The 17,559-nt window shown below is 38.4% G+C and overlaps 1 protein-coding gene across 2 annotated transcripts in view; it reads right to left on the bottom strand.

The window, feature by feature from the left end:
- The window catches only part of LOC129419172 (UPF0606 protein KIAA1549), a 101,685-nt gene extending 86,120 nt beyond the window's left edge, over window positions 1–15,565 (bottom strand). Inside the window, exons 1-2 of one of the 2 annotated variants that reach the window (XM_055174220.2) lie at window positions 15,339–15,565; window positions 14,336–14,533 (exon numbers count right to left, since the gene is read on the bottom strand). In XM_055174220.2, the coding sequence (XP_055030195.2) occupies window positions 14,336–14,447 (112 nt within the window). In that variant the 5' untranslated portion in view covers window positions 14,448–14,533; window positions 15,339–15,565. The remainder of the gene's footprint in view (window positions 1–14,335; window positions 14,534–15,338) is intronic. The other variant, XM_055174219.2, reaches the window with a different exon arrangement.
- Window positions 15,566–17,559: the final 1,994 nt, after the last annotated feature.

The following is a 17,559-nucleotide window of genomic DNA, read 5'->3' as shown; positions in this document are numbered from 1 at the left end:
GTAATGCCTTAGAAGCTTTCTAAATACCTCTCTCAGAAAGCTATATTAGGGTGGTTTTGTACCTATTTGGCGTCCGTTTGGGCTTAACTGGCAACCTCTTTATGAAATGCAAGCCTTGACACTGATTGGCAGCCTTTGCTGCCACTCAAAAGAATGTAAACCTTTTTGTTATTTTTATGGGGAGGGAACTGAATGAGAGTGGTGGGGGAGTGAAATGCATTTGACATAATATGTATCCGTTGTTCAGGCGGACATTTCTAAAGGAGGAATTTCTATGAAACGGAGATGTTCTGAATGTCTAGCACTTTTTGTATTTTCGTGAATGCGGGTAGACTACCGTTAATCGACAAGACAAGATAAAAACATATTTTCATCCTCTGTCACCTTTAATTGACGATTTAACTTGTCCATGGCTGGGAAAGAGTTAATAAATATAGGTAATAAAATAACACTTATGACTGACTGACAGCTACAATTGCTGAAACATTATTGACTGATACTTTCAAAATAAAACACAAAGGGATTTCATAATCATGTTTCAGCCAGAGTTTAATTTAATATCAATGGTTAATGTCTCTCTCTCTCTCTTCCTCTAGTACTGTAAGTCTATGTGAACTAGCTGACATTGGGTTAAAACCACAAGAAGACCAAGAATGAGATAAAGCCCATATAAATTATTCAGTTTGGCACACCCAAATGTAATTTGCTTCTCCCTAAACTCCTTGCCATTTAAAAGAGGAAGGAATAACCTAATAAACTCATCCGGAACAGAGCCATAACTATCTGCCCATTCAGCTGACAGACTCGACAAACCCAACAACATGCTCTTACGCAGGTACCAGGTACAAGAAACCAAAGTTGTGGTAAAGATGACTGTTTTGTTTAATCTTTATTAGGTCGATTTAATTGCCCAGAACCAGCTCACAGAGCAATTTATAAGACGTCCAACCTTTCATTTTCAGGGTTGGATTACACATTGCAATTTGTAATTTGAAGGTTGCAGATGTGAAACAAACCAAAAAAGCAAGAAAAACACTGAGAGACTAAGTACAACCCCCCACAACCCCAGCCAATGATGTAATTTCCTTTCATTTGCCAGACTCATTCTGGCAAAAGTCTCATTTGATGGTTGTTGCTACTCCAGAAGAAAGAGGGGAAACGAGAAAAAAGCACAAGGAAAGGTCTTTGGTATTAATTTAAACTCCTCTGCCCACACATGGTTCTGTTTTAAGCAGATCCCATCGCGTGACTGCCGCTCCCTAACACTGGCACAGACTCACCATGCGCAGACTAATCGAACAATCAAAGGAGAATCTGCGCTGACATTCGTTTTTATCTCAATGCTTTTATGGGAGGGAGACTTTATTATTTTAGGTGGTTTCTATTATGTTACATGTACAGTACACAGTGCAGTGTATTAAATCCTATAAGTCTGGTGATAGCCTTGCTAGATCAAGTATAACACTCATTTAAAAAAAAGAAAAAAAAAAAACAGTATACCTGTCTGTGTTCCTTTAGCTGAACAGGTAGAGCATTGTGTTAGCAGCGCAAAAGGTTATAGGTTTGATCCAAAAGTGAAGCCAAAACGTCTCGATCGCCCCCCAGTGACTGGTCCTAGTATAGGTCATAAACCCCGCCTCCCCATGTTATTCAATGGGACTTGAGAGACCAACTAAAAAAATTTATTACACTTCAATTATCTTTTTTCCGAAGCTGGTTTCTGTCATTTACTGTAGTTTTTATCACGCTGATGTAAATTCAAATGTTTGTTTTTAAAATAAGTTTGTGTTTAATTAGTTATAAAAACGGTGGTGTCATGTCATGATTGACAGCTGTGATATCGTGTGATATGCGCATTCTGCGAGAGCGAGGGCGGGGTCTTGATTTCGCGGCATTACTTCCTGCTCACTACTGCGCAGGACTGGTCCCGAAATCGCTACTGCGCAGACGCAGGACCCAAGATGTCAGCACTGTATCGGGACATTGGCGGCTTCACTTTTCACCAAAGGAAGAGAGCAAACGGGTGTCATCCACCTTTTTTTACAGTCTATGGTTTGATCCCAGGAAACACACATAGTGATTAAAACGTACACTTGTAATGGTACATTCACACAGGACGAAACCGTTAACGCTTGACGGAAGCTGAAGCGTGGCCAACAGCCAATCACAGTGGCCGTAACACATGCTCCGGTCTTCCATAAATGTAATTGGCTGGCTCTGCCTAGGTTATTTGCATAAGGTGATCTGATTGGCTGACGAACGCATTGCTGCTTGAAAAGTTGAGAAATGTTCAACTTTTGCCGCGAGCAACGGCACTGACGTGCCGCCGACGGATCCACAATTCAGTTCGGCTACGCATGATGTCACCTATTAAAAAAATTGAATGGGAAGTGTTAACGCTAACGCCACGTGTGAATGTACCGCATGTCAATTTGGATATGCCAAATGCATATAATTGTAAAAACTATTTCAATAATATTCTGTCGGAATAAGTTGTGAGATGCAAAATACAAAATAATTTGTAATAATTATATGAAATTAATATGAATAGTTTAGTTATAATCAGTCATGCAGACTTTCTTTATGGTACTTTGTCATTTTACAAATCACTTTCATTAAAATTAAAGGGATAGTTTACCCAAAATTGACAATTCTGTCATAATTTACTCACCCCCATGGTGTTCAAAACCTGTTTAAAAATATCTTTGTTCTAATGAATACAAAGGAAGATATTTGTAATCAAGCAGGAAGCAGAAGAACTATTGACTTCAATATTAGGAAAAAATACAAGTGTTTGGTTATACACATTGCCAAAATATTTTCCTTTGTGTTCAGCAGAACAAAGAACAACTTGAGGGTGAGTAAATTATTACAACATTTTTATTATGAGTGACCGATCCCTTTAATTTTGTAACTATCCCTTTAAAACAAATTCTGTGATGACATATTTGAGAGATTAGGAAGCTCTCAAAGAGTAACATAAACTTATGCTATATACAAACACAGAGACAAAGTTGTTTTTGTTGTTAGGCTAAATAAGCACAATGGATAAAAATGGCTCCTTGAACACTAAACAGAACCCATTTGTTTGTCTTATCAGTGACTAAGTGCTCGAGACGAGTGAAATTTCCCATGTACAGCCACAGATTGAACTACAGACAGATAACAAAGGGTTAACGGCAGCAAAAACACAGCACACCAGTGACTTCCATCATGTCACGAACACTCTCGATATTGTAATCACAAGAGTGAGGTAACTTGCAAAGGAAAAGTTGGAATAGTCAAATCTACCTGAGTTTTACAGGTTAACATCTGGGTTGAGAGCCTTAAGTAAAACCAGAATGGAAGATGTTAGCCAACATGGCACATGGGCAGAGCGAAGTCACGTGAAGCGAAACTGTGTTTTTCTGACCGTTTCCATCGATCTGACTGAGATCATGTCTGCCCAGGTCACATAAACACTCTAGGGGGAATTAAATAAGAGCTAGTTGTGCAGCTGATATTGTTTATTTGCACGCACTGTGTTGTTTTACCATCCAGGGAATCATTTAGTTTTACAATTTTTAAGTTATGAAGGATGCAGCAGGCTAGCACGACCTGGCATACTTGAACTACAAAGTACACTGTATATCAAACACTCGCTCCATCACTGTGATCAAAGCACCTGAGTCTGCATTTTAAACTGCCAAAAGTACGCCTGACCACTCGGCAATCTGGATATATGCCCGGTTATAATGCACTTCTCCATCATTAGATTAATTACTTCTGCCATGATCAACAGATAGCATACAAATTACAAAAACGTTTCCAAAAACTTACAGCTTGTTTCTCAAAGGTGGTAACGGTGTAATGTTTAAAAATGTTGGAAGCATTTCAATGCACAACTACCTCAGAGATCTTGTGCACAGGACAGATAAACTTAAACATTGAATTTCGCCAGGGAAATATCCCGGTATTTAGATATATTTACGCAGTACTTTTCAGTGCATGTTACATTAGATTCAACTGTACCTAAATGAAGTGAATGAAGAAAAGCAAATGTGTAGTGAAATTTCTTAAAACAGCAAGGAAACCCAGAGAAAGACGACAAACAGAGTGTACTTGACAGTGTCTGAGAGAGACAAAGAAGAGTAAGGAAAATAGAGCAAGTTATAAAAGGAAGCGTATGTGATGAGGAAGGTGAAGACACAACTCTTAACTTTGGGATGATCTCCAAAGAAGCAGATGCTTCCTTAGCTGGATTATTGTGTAATTCAGCGGAGAACGCTCAAGTTCCCTGCACATTCAGTCTTTCACGAAAGGCAAGAAGGCCAGGCCTGAAACCGGAGAGACCCTGAAGACTGTGTCAGATTTTGGTGATTGGGGCTTGACTTCATTCACTGAATGAACTACAAATATGGGGTGTTTACAATTCACCGCTTTAAACTGAAAACAGTTTATGTGTTTTGGACATTTATTTATATAATAATGGCAATCTGGCGACCTGAAAACAGAAGCTTCAGAAAAATATCAAGCTTTTGAAAACGAAACAAATACGATATTCTGTGTAAACTACAAAAACGAAAATTTGTGAAACTAGTGATGTCATGGGCATGTGTATTATGTGTTATCTGACAATGTGCAACATCGCCAGCTACTGGTCTGGCCTGCATAATACAGCGTTTTTAGTCGTTTCCGTGGATGTGTGTAAATTGGGATTGTTCTGACAATGTTGACTTTCATGTTGTCTATATGTGAACCATTTTCTTTTTAAATGTGAACATTTCAGTTTTTATCACATCGTTGTTGTGTATATCCAGCAAGCAAATTTGTGTTTAAAAGACATCTAATAGCTGTCCAAACGCAGCTTAAATGTCTAGGTTAAAACATGACAAAATTTGGGGTAATAGACGTCTAACCATAGCCCAAAAAATGTAAATAAATAAACAAAATCAAACACCTTGTAATCATTGTTGACTTTGCTGACATGATGGAATATCATACATCTCGCAAGTTAATTTTAGCAAAAATGAAATTTAACCATATAACCAAATTCAAGTTTATTTTGGCTAGAAGTGGGTTACTATATTGAGTCTAGTTAACCTAGATGGTGAAATTCAAATGACATTTGTTGATTGCCGGGAACATACCGTTAGGCTGGATTTACACTGCAAATCTTAATGCTCAATTCCAATTAGTTGCCTGTATCAGATTTTTTTGACGATCCACTTACATCATCTTTTAAAAGCAACTCGTCCGATATCAGCTTTACACTAAACACTTTAAAGTAGATATACTGAGTCGGAACAGCTTAAACCACAGAGACAGTAAAATGTCACGATATGCAAAGGACACATTATACAAGATTATGGAGCTTAACCTCTGTAAGAACAAGACATAAATCTTCAACATTACTCCAATAAGCGGAGCCGTCGACCTCCATTCCACTGCTAGGAGGAGTCATGTGATCACGGGTGGTGTCGATGTCATTTGCCAGTGTCGCATTTTAAATGATGCACGAAATGTCTTGAGAAAGGAATATCCGATCTGTCTGCTTACATTGAGGACGCGAATGCATGTATCCGATTCATATCCGATTTATTTTCACATATGAATGAGGCCTGAAATCAGTCGGAGGATATCGGAATTTATGCGTTTTTTCCTGCTTACACGTTCATGGGTCATATCCAATCTATGCCACTTGAGGGAAATTGAGTCACTTCAAGCAGAAAGTGTAAAGCCGAAGTAATACAAGGACCGTTCGCATGACATCATTTTCATCATCAGGAGGGTCCGCGATCGTCCGCATGCTGCCCAAAATTTTAGACCGCGCGGAAATTCTGAATACGGCATGCGCGTGAAAATATTGAGACAGGAGACTCCACTATAAACAATAACACAAAGGCAATAGACAGCATTTGCACACACACAATCGTCTTTTCTTCTTTTATTTGAACTTTTTCCAAGAACAGAAAGCTGTGGAGCATTTTTGTCACCATGATGTTTGACTCCTGTTCTTTATTTCTTCTTGTTTGTTCTAAACTTTGTTTGCAAAGGTGGATCCGCTACTTTTCTTCATCTATCCTACATTTTTTAATGCACTGTAAATTTTGAGAATCACTGCTGCCATGATGGCCTGGTAAATGAATAATTTGAATAAGAAATCATTTTATTGCGTACATGCCAAACACGGCCATTAGCATGTAGCCACGGTGAAGCACAAGTGAGTGTACTTTAAAAGCTGCGCTGACACGTGCACGCGAGCCAGACATGAAAAAAGAATACCCGTCCCTTAAATGGACTTAGAATCCAAGACTGGACTTTTGGTTCACACGCAAACATCATTAGCCCACATCTTCTGTAAAACATCATGTCAATTCTAATGAATAAAAAAGGTTTAGGATAATGCATCTTTTCAACGTTCTATATTCTTGTCAACAATTCAAATGAGATTTTTATTTATTACATTTATTTTTTTAATTGTTAATTTGGATTGATAAAATGTTTCCTCACAAATCCTGCTGTGCTTAAATGTAGCCATCTGTTCAAACTGAGATGACCCAGATGTGTGCTGAACCGCACTGTACAGAAAAGTTAAAAACTCAAATTCACGTTCATGGACACCTGTCACAGTAACTTCAACTACAAGATAGGCTGAAAACAGCCATAACAGAACCAAAATATGTCTTTGTTGTCCCTCAGCAAATGTTGCATTAAATGCATTAGACGAACCACATACTGAATTATACATGCCATGTGTGTTAAATCGCCTAAATCAGTAACAGAATAAGAATCAATATTAATCAACCTAAAGTACAGTAAAAAACACAAAACAAAGATGAAATATCAGTCTTTAGTGAAGGACATTGTTAAAAGCGCAGTTTAAAATTGGCCGCCTGCTATTGTGTAAGCCCATTACAAGGCTCTATTCACACAGTTCCTTTGACCAAAAACTAAAATAAGGCCTCTTATCTTTGAGTGTTGCTTTAAGTGAGCGCTCTACAAAACAAATGCAAAGAAAACAAGTGTTGTCAGTGATATGATATCACATGACCTGATATTTAAATAGTAAACAGTAACCATTTTAGGAAAGGGTCACGTCACGTTTAGACCAGAACCAGTCCAAAACATAACATACTTATTGAAATGGCTTAACTTAATGTTAACTTAGTGGTTTCACTGAGAGTTATTTTGGAGTATGTGCTGTGGAATCTCATAAAACGGCACAGTCATGATCTGTGCTTTGTTTTGATGTAGAAAAAGCTGTAATGTAGAAAAGCTGTTCACATAAAAACATACTCCCAAAAAAAACTAAACGCAAGCTGTCTGCTGTAAACAACAGACTGAAAGATAGGCAGAACAAAGCACCTGCCTCTCTTCATGACTGATACTTTTTTCACATTTTCTGCCTGAAGCCGACGTCTGTCAAGATCATGTGATTAAAACAAGACCTTGAAAGAGTATCGCTAGAAATCAGTGCACGCCAGAGGTTCTGGATTTAACAACAATGCAAGCAATAATGTCAATGAATGTAAAATCTATTAGACTGTGGTTAACTACCTTGTTGTTTTACCACTAAAAATATAACAAAGGCAAACAAATAACTTGCAGATGTCCTTTACCAACAGACTAGACACTGCATACTGTGAGAAAGGTTTTAATCAAATAATCATGACATTTCTTGATGAAGTTCACCCCATATTCATTAAAGTATTGAATGAAAATGGGTGACGACATTTTGTTCATTTGATCTCAATGGCTCTGCACAAAATGCTGTCTTCAGCCCAAAGATATATGATATAACAAAAATAACCCCCTCCTATTACTGTGAATAGGGGACAGTGCAAAGCTCAATATGGCAGCTTTGGCGATGGAAGTCCCGCCTTCCAGTTAGCTGAAACGACCTGAAAAATTGCTGTTTTTAGCGCAAGTTTATGGTTATGGTACAGTTAATATCATGTTTAATTGTTGTTCAGAAATATGTTGATTAATCGTGATTTAAGCACATTATCTTAGAGATATCTGCCCTTCCCCATTTTAGTAGATAGGACTTATATATAACTGCCTGGAGGTGTTGCAAACATGGCCGCCTAGTGACGCGACTTCCCTAATGCTGCGTTCAGACCAGCCTTGGTAGAAGCTTTTGGAGGTCTCGCGGCGCGAATGAGGCGTTTAGTGCGGTAGATGCATCTAGTTCGCACGAATTGAGCGATGTCGCGGCAAACGCGCCACATTGACCAATCAGGAGCTTGCTCTAGTAGTGAGGTGATTACAGGAATCGAGCGGAGTCGCAGAAGCCCCTCCCATGACGCAAATTTCCGCGTGAATGATTTGATGACTAGAATTTCACGCGCTAATGAAGCGAGTAAACTCAAAATGTTCAAGCGGCAAACTAGACACGGTAGACGCGAATTTTACACCTCAAACGCATCTGGTGTCGACCCACGGTAAAAGTACTTTGCTTCAGCTCTTGTTGTCTTCCTCCAATTTGGTAACATAATGTAATGGCGCTTTTCCATTGCATAGTACCCCATTTTTTGGTTTGGGTTAGCTTACTTTTGGGAGCTTTTCCACTGGGTGCAGTACGTAGTACCCAATACTTTTTTTAGTACCGCCGGGATCCAAGTGACCCGAGGTGATACCAAAACATGACGCAAAAACACTGTAGATCACTGATCGGTCTGAGAGAATAGTCACTACCAGCATCATCGCTATAATGTAAAAGATTAGCTTTCAGCTAAGATTAGCTTTCTTAGCTGTCTCGAGTAAAACATGTTGTCATCTGTGCTTGCTTTAAGTTCCCAAACTCCCTTTTAGCGATGAAAAACATCCACAGGTTGTGAATCAGAAACACCATAACTTTTTTTTCAAACTTGCAGTTTGTGGCGGCACATTCCCGTACGCACGTCCACATATATGCTTAAATGCAACTTAAATAAGACTCAGCGGAGCGCGTCAAACAATGCCACGGGTGTTTGTACAGAAACTGTCATGTGAGACAAAGGATGTGATAAACGCGATGTGCAAACATCTATTTGTGGTGGTCAATTTAAATTTTGTGGCGGACTGAGAAATAATTGAATGTATGGAATGTACAAGGACGCACTCACATGATGTCACAGCAGTAGGCAACGCAAATATAACGAAGCGCCTATAATCCCTCTCACTCCGAAAAGTTACTAAACTCGATGGAAAAGCTAACCAAGCCAAAGTGAGGCGAGTTGACCCGACCTGACCCAAACCAAACCGTGGGGTACTATACAATGGAAAAGTTCATAAATCTGCTGAACTGATTTAGGAAATGACAAATGGGACAAAATCCTGGCAACTGGCCCACTGACCATTTGACTGCATCCTGTGATTGGGGGCCAAAGCTGAAAAAGCAAATCCTTAGTCACTAACCTGACCATGGCTCAAATGAATGCTCTCTCTAAAGTGAAAGCACCTTCAATACACATAAATTCACACACAACCTCCTTCGCAACCCAAGTGTTCACCATCAAAGAGCTTGGGATCCAACAGTCCCAGTTTTAGAAAGTTCTTCAATGGGACTTTGTTTGCTTGTCCAGCCGGCAGAGTGGCAGCCTCAGAATCCAGCTTCTGTGGCTTTTGATAGACCGGGCATATTGATCTGTCCCCAAGCCTTAGAGGCCATGAATAATGAATGCGCTCACTGTCATCACAAACAGATCAGGTTTCACTTGTAAAAGAGGCAACACATGTAATTAGCAAGGGGTTTTGTACTAACCTGAGTCCTCACAACTTAAGGTACAACTTAATGTAAATTTTGACATTTGTTCTATTTACAGACATTTAAAGGGCTATTGCCCTTATTGCTCTTATCTGTGACAAGTAAGCACCCCTTCATTCACCGTGCTTGTTTCAAAGCGAATCTTCTGCTTTTTTTAACACCATGTGAGCTTAATAGGTTTGAGCCAACATCTGCCATCTTTATCCAATATGGGTAATGCAAGGCAGCGTGGATCTGAGCAGGCTACGTCGACAGAATGTATGTGTACAGAAATCTAAAGCATTACTAGTGGTGTTTGCTAAAGCAATCACATATAAATCCATCATTGCCCGCCCGGTAAAGCCTTAGCAACATGCAAATGCATTTAGGCCTAAATTCTTACATTGCCATTTCACAAATTATTGTCAGTCTACACATTGCAAACAAAAACACATAGCTTTCAAGATTAAATTCTACACATTCACATCATAACATAGAGCAGACAAGCAAGCTTCTGTTTACATGCCAGTCTAAACCTTGTGTGCTGCCAAGGAAAGCCAAAACTGTGGAAGATGCTGAGATCCAGACAGGTCCTGGTGAACAGAGTGGGATTTTGGCTAATATCAAAAATATGGCACACGCAGACACACAAATCAAGTCACATAAAGTCAAAAATATATTGTTTAAATCACTTGAGTGTTTACATTTGCAAGCCTTTGAAACATAGCAAATAATAAACGTTCCCTATTTATATTTCCCTTTTAATCAACTTATGAGCTGTCATGAAACATTTTGATAAATTATCAAACTTCTCTTCATGTACTATTTTGCCCATGATTTCAAATGACATCATACAAACAAATTTTGTTATTTTTCCAAATTTTAAGGGGAAAATTTTCATTACCGCAACGTGTCTATGACTGGAATTGGGTTCTTTGACATGGAAATATTTATAATTAAAAAATCTAAAAAATTAAAAGCTTCAATGCATGTTATACTATAAACATTTACAGTAAAGAAACATGTGGTATTTGGTGATCATTGGTAAATGTAGACACACTAATAAGGAATATAAATGTGTCCAAGACCAACTTCCTCATCCTACCTCCGCAACAATTTTCAATCATTGTTTAATTGACTGTGACACTCAAGATGGCTACCAGGTAAGCATTTCTTATTTTTTATCTCCAGATAAAAGTTACAATTCTGTTTGTCAGAGTACCTAGACAACTTTAAAATTCTCATTACCGAAACATGAGTTTGTAAATGCATATATTTAATGTAATATCATGTTGCGGTAATGACAATTTTTGATAATGATAATCTAAAACTGTAAATAATTATATAGCACACACTTGTATGCTGACCCTGATGTACACATAAAAAGTTAAGTATACCCAGGCCTTTACATTCTGTAGGGGGCGAGGTTTGTTGGCTCCACCCATTTTGCTTCAGCAAAGTGCTCAGAATAATAGATGTGTAAATCCTAAATGTGTATTTCAGCTTTTTCTACAGGGTAATTACAACTAGCCTCTCCCATTATTCAAAAAAAATACTCATCTGACCTAAATAACAGCGTTAAGATAAAGGCTGCAATTACACAGCAATTTCAAAATGCAATCAGACTAAAAAACAGATGTGAACTACCAGACATCAGAAGCCTTTAAGTCACTAAGCTTCAGTAATTATACTGCATCATATAAATGTGCCTGACGCATCACTTGACACCATTAACTTAAAACTGGCAAACTTAAAGTACTATTGTTATGCAATCTCTGTGATTCCCCAAGATTAAATTCTCTCATTAATTCATTTAGCAGATAATTTTATTCAAAATGACTTACCAATGAGAAAGCATCTAACGTTTCGCCTATCTCAACAAAGGCTTGAGACCATTACAAAATACATTACAATGAAGTTTTCAAGTTCACTGTAATCCTACACCGCCCTATGGAAAGATGTTAGAGTTATGTTTAATCTTATCAATGGTGGATGCCTTCCTTAATAACCAGGGGAACAAATCCATTTCGGCTTGGAAGTAACGATACAACCGACAAATCCTTGTAGGCTTCACATTTGACAGACAGCTCACAGCCGAATAAATTGTCACAACAGACTGGTACTGTTGAAAAGACAGTAAGTGTTTTCACAAACAGATCTGATGGATCTGAACATCAAGTGTCCAATCAAATGTGCTTGAAGAAGCACTCAAAAAGTCGCTTACCAAAAAAAGCAATGATGCAATCAAACTGAGGGAGGATGAGGGATGTATTCCCATTCATGCTTAAAGGGACACTCCACTTTTTTTTGAAAATATGCTAATTCACATTATATTTTTACCGTTAAGGAATCCATTCAGCTGATCTTCGGGTCTGATTGTACAATTTTTAGCATATCTTAGCATAATCCATTGAATCTGATTAGACCATTAGCATCGCGCAAAAAATAACCAAAGTGTTTTGATATTATTACGCAGTGCCCTAAAATAGTCCCCTTAGTAACTTTCAATAGCAGGGGACTATTTGTGGGCACTGTGTAATATCATTGTCCCTCCTGCAGCCATGTTACGGCAGCAAAGTCCTTGATTATTACGCCAGAATAAGAGTATAGTCCTAGCCTTATCTGTCTAGAAAATCAAAACTTTTAATTTTCCATCGGTGTTAGTAAACAATGTAAATACAGAAGAGTCAAGTTTTAAATAGGAAAAATATCGAAACCCTTTGGTTATTTTTTTGTGCGATGCTAATGGTCTAATTGGATTCAATGGATTGTGCTAAGCTATGCTAATAGTGGTAGCGCCAGACCTGGAGATCTAGTCCAAAACGGTAAAAATCAAATGTTTAACTCTAGGGGAGCTGAAAATGAGTATATTTTCAAAAAAAGTACAGTGCCCCTTTAAGGTAGTCAGGCCATTGAAAGACAAACTGTATGACCATCAAGCTTTATTCTTCATTACCACAAACCAACCGTTGCAATAATATTCCTATTCTTTCATGTACAAGCCAAAGCTCTCAGTATTGCCATAAGTAATACCGAAATAAAACTGCATGACAGAATGTAAACAGTATTTCACATCATTTATTTGTGAAACATGTGGCCTGTTGCAAGGGTAATTATAGGGCCATCAACACAGCACACTTGACTCTAGTTATTAATATAATGATGAATCATCTTGAATAGATGGTTAATGAGATGACACACATAGCGGTCAGGTTTATTCTGGCAACTGATCTGTGAAAACGCTCTTGAGCGCCTCATCCAAAGAGTTTAACTAACATTGTTAAAAATGAATGAGTAACGTTACCATGGTTCTAAAGTTTGCACCTGGGACAACACTGTAATGCATAAACGAATACAATTAAAGGGGACATATGATGAAAATTTGACTTTTTCCATGTTTAATTGCTATAATTGCCACAACGGCACATTTTTGCATACACCTTCAAAGTGACAATTTTAACATGTTATAATAAATTATCTACATGATATTTTGAGCTAAACTTCACATATGTACTCTGGGGACACCAAAGATTTATTTAAACATGTTAAAAAAGTCTTGTGAAATGTCCCCTTTAATTTCTAAAGATTTCTTTCTATCACCATAAGCATCTAGCAGCAGCAAATGTTTTTTTCTGTAGCTTAGTTTCTTTTTTCAGAAAGCTATTTGATCGATCTGTCTCCAAGAAGTCTCCACGACAGCCTAGAATAGCTTTTTTAGCTTGTAATCTGTGCCCTACTAAACGGTTAATTCAAACTTCAATTATTTATTTGGTACAATTTTAGTACTTTTGCAACAGTCAGACGCAAGTGGGTTTCTGAATTTATTTTCTGATAAAGATTAAATAACCCAAAGGTGTTAAAACTCTTAGAAACAAAGGGATGCCTTAAGGTAAAATAGGTATTTTTAGCATTTACCCCACAGAAGAAATTTTGATGGAAAAGGAAATGATGCCTGAATGATGTGAATCTCTTCAAGTGGTAAACATTTGTTAAATTCATAAGACTTAAGACAGGAGACGTTATGCTAAAAATGTGATTCTCAACCAGTGAGATGCAACCTGTTTTTTAATTCTGTAATTAATTCTGGCATTAGCATGTAATCAATAGGGAATGAGATAAAGCATATTTGGCGTGCTGTCCGAGGGGAGGGCTCCGAGCCCAAACCCAGAGTACTCCCCCCTCTTTAACTGGGATAGATGTACTAGCTGAGACTGGCGGGATGCCGCAAAAACTGTCATGGGACAGAGGTGAGGGACGGCTATATATACAGTAGGCAGGCACCTTTTGCCATGATTGGTTGGATTACATGGCCATGCTCTTCTCGAAGTTAGTTAAATAAACTTCATGTAAATAAAATGTTTTATTTTAAGGACATTTTTTGAGTTTCATACGATTAATGATTTTGATACCATTTTGGGTCGATGTCTACCACATTATAAACAAAACTGTTTTGAGTTAAGCCCACGTGGGAAAAAACAACCAAACCTGTCTACCAAACTTTGCTTTCCCTTTACAGTAGTCTTTTTTATTAAGCCAAAATCTTGTCATGTAGCCAATAAACCTGTATACATATAAGCTGCAAACTGACCACCATTCCCAAATTAAGCGGTCCGTGCCATCACTTACCTACAGCAGGTGAATCAGCGATCACCATGGAGACGAACATCATCAGCATCAGCCTGGCCGACAGCACGCACGCGGTGACCTGGCTATGTCCCTCCATCATTAGACCATCCATTTAGGAAAATGCATGTTTTTTTGTCCGAGGTTATCCGAGGAGACACGATCCACGCTTTGAACTAGTCTGTAGGTGTTTCAAAGGCACTGCAGCAGATGAAAAAACACTTAAATAGGTCACATGTTGAGCATCTATGTTTACGAATGCATCCATAAACCAAGGGTTAAATCATATGCCGAAAAAATAACGTGTTGTATATAACATCAAACAGAACTGTACAACATAGCTGTGCATTTTGTTTACCACAAAAACGCATTGCCATGCTGCCTCGCGCCGATTTAGTGATACTACAAGTGCTCGTGCCGAGCGCGAGCCGCACGGTTTCTTTGTTCCTCACGTGCATATCATACGAACTCAGCCTTTTAGTGCACCATCTCAACCTTGCTGGACTAATGTGCTGCTACTCAAGCCGTAAACTTCCATATCCACCCATGTTGCATCCCTCGGGGTCAATGCATGGGTTTGTGAACTCTTAAGTGCTACTCCTGTTACACTAGTGTGCTTGCACGAGGATTAGGCTTCTAGTCGGGATTTCCAGTACTTGATAACTGATCCATTATTTATTAGCGAAATAACTTAGTCGGTAGTAATCTTTTGATTGTATGCGTTTATGAGACTAATCTGTCAGAGTTAGGTGATTAGCATATTCAGATGTTGCATTATGGTGTAACGTTAGCTGGTTGAAACATAACGGGATCTTTTTGACAGAAATTAATCACTGTATGTACACGATAAATGGATACATTTAACACCCAATAACAAAGTATGCAAAGTACAAATTTTCTGCTTATTCCTGAACTTTATCTTGCCGAGAATCTGATCTATTTCGGCTGATTTAAAAGCGAATTAAGACTTTTGGCGCTTGCATAGATGCGAAAAGAAGATCCTTACCTCAAAACCCGACGGTTAAGTCCGTGGTTAATTTCAGATCAGCACTAAACCCTTTGTTTTCCATGACTGTATGCCACAATGTGTAATTTTTTATGAGAAGTGTCTGGATCCTGCCGGATCGGTCTAAACATCACTCACTTTCCTTAGCTGGAAACACTCTATCCTCGGGATTTTACTAAGCCCGCCCCTTGACAGCAGAACTGCGAGCCATTGGCTCTCTGCGCTGTCCATCAGTGATCTGAGTTTGGTTGACACTTCCACCGGCGTCTGTGCTTCCACAGCAACGCGTTTTGTCACCGGATATCGAAGGTGGGGAATATCACATTTGTTACTGTGATACTGTGTGCTACACCGGCGAGAAAATGCACCATGTGTTATATGTTAAAACGATCTGTCCACATGGGACCATTTTCCATCTGTGAAACAAACTTGTCTCCGATTATCCACGTTTAACCTGTCTGATCCTGTGTAATTGTATGCATTTCACCATAACCAGGTTAAATTAGTTAAGCTGCATTTAAATTGAGTTTATTTTTAACAACAGGTGACATTTTTATCCTAATTCAACGATTCGGTCAAATAATTTCTGAGAGTTTTTAATGTCACAGTGCTCTCTAGTGGCTATTGAGGGCAACGACTACAATATGACGTCATACACAATGACATCACCTTTCCGACTGACAGGTTGTGGTGAATGAATGAACAGGGATGCTTCCCAGTTCTTATTTGTGCATCCTCGTTTTCTTTCCTCGCATTAAGTAAAATGGCATGTTCTTATTCCTCATTTTCTGTATACAATTCATTCCTTAATCAAACGAACAAGTGCATTAAAAAGCCAAAATATATTTAACAAGAAAAATAAAGTTAAATACATACTTGAGATATAGTTCATAATACTACATTAAATAAAGACATTCTAAAAAGTGCTGTAAAACTATGTAGCCTATCTATACAACTGATCACTTATATGAATAATACTGTCTAAAACAAGTCTATATTTACGATATAAGTTTATATTTACATTTTTGCGTGTGTAAAGACGTGACGATGTGAAGGGGAGGGGATTTATACGTGTTTAAACGATAAAACACTTCTGCATATGATATACTTATGTATCCTCGCTCACGATTCCTCGGGAAGCCTCGGCCTTTTCTCAATCCGAAGGCTACAGCCTCCGGAGTTCGCAACCAGTGGCGTGTTAACCATTTTGGGGGCCCTAAACAAAGTCAAAGAACCGGGGCCCCCCATGCCCCAGAATTGCCCAAGGTTTTTCATTTGAATTGGACAACAATAATATTCAGTATATAGAATTAAGTGAGATATATATAAACCGGGTTAATTTTGTTTTACACTGCTTTAAGTAACACTAAATTGTTACAGTTTGGTAGGACAAAAATTCTTGGTTTAAAAAAATGCACGCCCCTCTCAGATATATCTTTTGCTTGCAAATGTCTTATAGGATGTATTTAAAACAATGTAATTAGTACTGAAACTTCAGTGTCTGACATCTTATAAAAAAAAAACTAAATGAGGAAAAAGAGGAAGCATTAGATTATGATTCAGACTGATCTAACAAACTGAACTAACAAACACCAGCAAACAACATTGTAAGTTGGTTATTGCTTGAATTTATGAATGGGAATCACATAACTCTCATGTTCATATTGCAAAAACAAACTTACTGTGAGATACAACAAGCATATAGACTAGACATACACTAAAGTTGAGATTTTAATGGCAATGATGAGATAAATCATATTCTGTATGTATTTTCGACATGATTTAAACCCCTGCGTGGTGTCTTTATCCAGTTTATACCTGTACGAGTGTGGAACAAAAGATGAGTGTCACTGATCAAACCAAACCACCAATCAGAGGTGTTAATATCATATTCTTTAAAGTAAACTTTACCATAAATTGAATGTTGTGCATTTACTAGATCACAGAAAGAGTCGAGCGAGCCCTCATTCCAGCACTTGTGTGGCTGCTTTTGTGTGCGTTGAGCAGAGGTGCGCTTTCCCGTAGAGTTTCGCTCATGAAGTAGCCTATATGTACCCTCCAGGGATGCGCGCAAATATTATTCTGCATGCATACTTGCACATCTCTTGCTCGCACGTGCTTTATCCTTACCTTAGATTTGGGTCTGAATAAACTTAACATACTTTTGCACACCTTGTGGCCAGTAGGGGGCCCCCCCAAGCCCGCGGGGCCCCACGCAATT

This window comes from Misgurnus anguillicaudatus, chromosome 15 (genome assembly GCF_027580225.2).
Source record: "Misgurnus anguillicaudatus chromosome 15, ASM2758022v2, whole genome shotgun sequence".
NCBI classification, from domain to species: Eukaryota; Metazoa; Chordata; class Actinopteri; order Cypriniformes; family Cobitidae; genus Misgurnus; species Misgurnus anguillicaudatus.
This window is presented reverse-complemented; position numbering and strand designations above follow the sequence as displayed.